At 36.5% G+C, this 5,506-nt stretch overlaps 1 protein-coding gene across 1 annotated transcript in view; it reads right to left on the bottom strand.

The window, feature by feature from the left end:
• Nucleotides 1–223: 223 nt before the first annotated feature.
• Nucleotides 224–5,506, bottom strand: part of LOC120294307 (death-associated protein kinase 1-like) — a 14,851-nt gene continuing 9,568 nt past the window's right edge. The window contains exons 2-3 of the mRNA XM_039314325.1: nt 1,577–1,712; nt 224–507 (exon numbers count right to left, since the gene is read on the bottom strand). Of these exons, the coding sequence (XP_039170259.1) occupies nt 224–507; nt 1,577–1,712 (420 nt within the window). The remainder of the gene's footprint in view (nt 508–1,576; nt 1,713–5,506) is intronic.

The following is a 5,506-nucleotide window of genomic DNA, read 5'->3' as shown; positions in this document are numbered from 1 at the left end:
GCCCACATAGTACTAGAAATTTCTCCAATACATGAGAATCTTAAGCATGTGTAGTATGATGTAGTCTAGAGCTTTCAAAAATGGATCACTTTTTAACATTTCCGTTGATTTATGTGATAATTTTTTTTTATCCGTGTATCCTTTAATTTTCGTACTATTTCACTACATAACCCCACATAGAATCTCATATGTTCACAAGATGATTTATCAAGATGAGCAAAAATTACCTTCTCCTTGGTGTATTGCCAACGAGACTCGCAAACATCCGAAACGTGCAGCCCTTGGCGTTTTTCGCCTCGAGATCCACCCCAGGAATCTTCAGCAACCTCTTCACCATTCCGTAGTTCAGGTCCTCAGCAGCCACATGCAACGGCGTGTTTCCATAGCGGTTGGCTTTGTTCACCAGCCTCACCAGCTCGGGCAGTCTCAACACCGCCTTAGAGTGACTCGGCCGGCACTTCAGCGCGAGATGAACCGCGTTCCGGCCCTTGTCATCGGAGATCTCGACTGTCTCAGCATAACCCCACTTATTCTTTCTTCAAAAAGCAGCTTTTGCCGACGGGAATCAAGTCAATTTGACTAAGAAAGTAGGACGCTGCTACTGCTCACAGAAGCAAAGTCAGAGCTAATAACGTGGTCAATCTTTTGCGCGTGACAATACTTATATTTAAAGGTTTTGATTTTGAAGATGAAGAAGACCCTTGAAAAATCATTGTTTTGATTAGTAGAATAGACTTTTTATTCTAGGGTTTTTACATCTTTTGGCATTAGCCAATAGTCAAATGGCCGAGAGGCTGAGAAGTCGCCCACTCGGTTTGCATCTCAAATGGGAAAAGCTTAGATTCTCGAGAGATTTCAACTTCTTAGTTGAGATATGTGAATGAAGAGAAAAATAATATTTTGTTCATTGACTATGATTAGTATCATGTACCTATCTATATGCTTTACCTAATGACTATCTAAGGTAAGATATAAGAATAAATCAAGGAGAATATATAGAATCACAGAATCACATAATATCTTAAATTTATTTCTAACATCTCCTCAAACTTAAGATGATTTGAAAGAAGTCAACTTGAGTTTGAAAAATAAATCTAGAAAACACCTGGGTGAATGTCTCTTGGTAAAAACATCAACGGTTTGTTCAATGGATGAAACGAGAGACAAGTCAAACAAAAGTGCCACAAAGAACGTGATATCGGATGAAATGACAGTCTATTTTAATATGCTTGGTATGTTTATGAAAAACATCATTATGTGCAATTTGGATAGCACTCCGATTATCACAATGAATGATTGTTCCAATATGATAATGCACTCCCATATCTTGTAGTATCCACCGTAACCATAAAAATTCTAATATCTTATCAGCAAGAGCTCAATATTCTGCTTTTTTACTAGAGCTAGCAATAGTGGTCTGTTTCTTGCCACACCATGAGATAAATAAGTTGCCTAAAAAGATGTAGTAGCTTGTAGTAAAGCAACGATCGTGAGAGTCACCGGCTAGTCAACATCATAATAAGTTGTCAACTCCAAGGTAAAATGAATAGAAAATGAAGACCATCAAACAATGTACCGTTGGCGTAGCAAAGAATTCGAAGAACTGCAGCAAAATTAGTTGTACAAGGCACGGTCATGTACTGACTAATAATGTGAACGGTATAAGTGATGTCAGAATATGTAACAGTGAGATATATAAGACTACCAAACAACTACCAATAAAGTGTAGGATTTGGAAGGAGAGTTCCATCATTGTCATTGAATTTTGCATTCAATTCAATGGGAGTAGAAGCAATCTTGTTATCAATGAGCCCACCTTGAGAGATAAGATTAGTGGCATATTTTGCTTGTGAGAGATAATAACCAAAAGCATAAGACGCAACCTCCAAGCCTAGAAAATAGCAAAGTCGCCTAAGATTTTTCATTTCGAACTAATTACTAAGACACTGCTAGAGTTTGGTAATGCTATACCGATCATTTCAGTAATAACTATATCGTCCACATATAAGAGCAGCATAATGTATCCACGATGCATGTGTTGAACAAATAAAGTGTGGTCATAAGGATTGGATTTATAGCCCAAAGATTCCATGGTTGAACTAAGGCGGGAGAATTACCAAAAAGTCATAAACCTTTTGTAATTGTGTCAATTTAATTCTGAACTCTTTTTTTTTTTTTTGCCAGTTGACTTCTTAACCTTTTACAATTGTACTAGTTTAGTCATTCTGACCAAAATTGGCCGATTAACGCTAATGTGGCCGCCGGCCGCGTGGGCAATAAATATTTTATTAATTTTTTAACCTTTTTACCTTTTTTCTTTCTTTTCTTTTTTTCCTCCCTCCTCCTTCCTCTTCCCCCCTACTCCCTCCTTCTTCCTTTGGCTCTAGTGACTAGCCAGCCCTCGTCGATCACCGGATTGAGGTGGTCGAGCAAGCTCGCCTCGCCGTCGTTGGGTGAGGGCAAGCTTGCCCTCCCCGTCGATCTCGGGCGGGTGAGCTTTTATTGGCCGCCTCGGTCCGCCCGGTGATCACCGGAGGGTTGGCGGTCGGGTGAGCCAAAGGAAGAAGGAGGGAAGAGGGGGAGGAAAAAGAGAGAGAGAGAGAAAAAAAGGTTAAAAAAAGATTAAAAATTTAATAAAATAATTCGGAAAAATAAAATATTATTTAAAAAATTGTTATCGAGGCTAACCAACGGCCACATCAGCGTTGGCTGGCCTATTTTGGCCGGAATGACTGAATTGGCATAATTGTAAAAGATTTAGGATTCAATTGGTAAAAAAATAATAATAATAAGTTTATGACTGAATTGACACAATTCCAAAAGGTTTAGGACTTTTTGATAATTTCTCCGAACTAAACTTAGAGTACCATGCACATGGAGCTTGCTTCAATCCATACAATACTTGACGTAATCAATACAATTTATCAGATGAATGAGTATAGTGTGCCATGTAAACTTCCTCTGCAAGATTTCCTTTAAGAAAAACATTTTGGTATAATATGTGAATCAATAAAAAAATAATATTTCGTTCATTGACTAATGAATAATACATGTGCCTATTTATAGGCTTTACACAACGACTGTCTAAAGTAACAAATAAAAATAAATCAAGTATAATATACAAAATCATAGAATCATAAGATATCCTAAATATATCTCTAACATTCTCTAAGACAATCATGCTTAATCCAAAGGAAACACTGTTAGAAGGGAGATGGCCAGCCCAAATAACAAAAGCACACTTATGTCCAAAGTTTTCGATGCGGAGACAAGCGGATCGAACAATAAAATAGCCTGGACAAACTCTCAATTTCAGGGGCTCATGCTGTCAACTCATTTCATGCCCACAAACCTGGAATTTATCGGGGGATGGCACATCTATACAAGCAAATTGAGAAGATGCATGTACTTTTGTTCGCACATGTGCGCGACATTGAGTCCTTCGGTAAGATCACTACAGACTTCTACGCGTTATCGTGGATAATGCAAACCCCACTGCATTTAGTATAACTTGGTTCGTTGCCTCCTACCAAACTTGCTTAAGCTTTCAACTCTGTATAATCCGAAACAGTCGAATTTTAAACACGCCTAATTTCATCAATTTATTACGAAAACTGCAACCAAAGTACGATTAAAGTTTCTTCAAATGTTGGGCATCTGAATGAGATTGAAATGTATTAAGTTTGACACGCAAAAATTAAAACTTTCTTTCGAGGGAAAAAAAAAAACACACTCTCTATGTAAAGCACGCATTATGAGATACAGACAACTTGTATAATTCATATCGGTCATATCCTTGATTTTGTGAGGCTTAGAATTTTAAAATCATCTATTTAACTATGGTTATGTTTGTTTAGGTTTAAAATATAATTAACAAATTTTGGAGCACAAGTTGAGGTCATGGTTCATTTTAAAGCAAGAACATCCAATTCTTAAAAAGGTTGGCTATAATTTGGGTTAAATGCTTGATTTTGTGAGTTTTAGAGCTTTCAAATCATCATATAATTGTGTTCATTTCGGTTTAAAGAGATTCGAGTTTTTATCTATGGTCATAAATTCTTTGAAGGATCATTTGGATTTACACATCTAAAATAAGGACACTTGTCCTCGAACATATATGTATATATATATAGACATGCACGAACTGGTATTATTCTTCAATGAATCACTTTATGTATCCTTATATTCATATATTGTTTGTCCTTCCATTAAATGGATTTGAAAAGAATGTTTAGATTTAAGATGAATAAAAACCTCTTCATTGTCTTCCCAAAGATGCATCGGCAGGAAGTAATTTGTTGCTTCTTAGGATACATTGAGTAAAACTAAAATTTGCATAGCTTTACATGGAAGCCACCAGAGCCAATTAACCACTTGGGTTAAAATTTCTAATCCGTGCATGCATCGTGTAATGTGTATGTATAATTTTCAAGTGGTTCTTTTTAATTACATTTTATTTAGTTAACAAGTACAGATTCGTTAACACCAGACCCAAAATCTAGACCAAAACATAAAGAAGCTAATATCCCAAATAAAAAACATAACAATACGCTTAACCAATAAGACCTACTCAATTAAATGCCTAAAAAAGCTTGTCGATTGTAAATGTTATGTTAATAGGCTTGGCCCATGAAACTTATCGATGGGTCTAAAGAGCTCATCAATTAGGAGTTTTCGATGAAGAGCATTTTAGTAGAGATCAAGACACGTGCGGGCGATTGATCGATTCCAAACATGAATGAAAGTTGAAGTTTGAGCCAAGAAGGATCCATCAACTAAGGGATAACAATAGCAAAAGGATCGAAAGCGGTGACAAGTCATCTTGAAGTACCGTGAGACAATTAGAGATTCTTGCATAGGAAAATCAAAGACGCACAACAAATTCACCCATTAAAGATGAGAGGAATAAGAGTTTGCACACTTATTTTACACATGCACGTATCTTTCAAATCGTTTCAATACTTCGAACAAGAATCATGCTGCATCTATCAAGGAGTCCATCGAGTTAGGAAAAAATTATTCAGATTAGATCTTTGTTGAGGGTTTGAGTTTCAAATTCAAATTAGATTATTCCTAAGTTCAATATTTGTCTTCGAGTATGAAAGCTTTCAAGTCGAGTCTTACTTTATCTATGCTTTTTATTGATTTCCTTTGAGAAGTATATTGTTTAACTCCAGTCATTGTTCCAATTCAATCACAATCTTTGCAATTTCCTTATTGATCTTTAAGTAATTGTTTTTCGACATTGGAGAGGAGAATATGAAGCTCTTAGATCTGCAAGCTAAAGGACCATAGAACTACGTGGTAGATAGAATTAGGGTTTGTGACATCCCAATTTTCCAATTCTATTTTCAATCAATTGAGACGGGCATTTCGTTGGCACGCATATAGTTCTTTTCCTTGAGTCGGCCACTCATATGAAAACTAGTCTATCGGGGTGAAGCCGTTAAGAGTTTCTAATGCATCGACTCGGAGAATTTGACCGGGGAAGTGACTTTTCGACCGA

Source organism: Eucalyptus grandis, chromosome 6, assembly GCF_016545825.1.
Source record: "Eucalyptus grandis isolate ANBG69807.140 chromosome 6, ASM1654582v1, whole genome shotgun sequence".
Lineage (NCBI taxonomy): Eukaryota > Viridiplantae > Streptophyta > Magnoliopsida > Myrtales > Myrtaceae > Eucalyptus > Eucalyptus grandis.
This window is presented reverse-complemented; position numbering and strand designations above follow the sequence as displayed.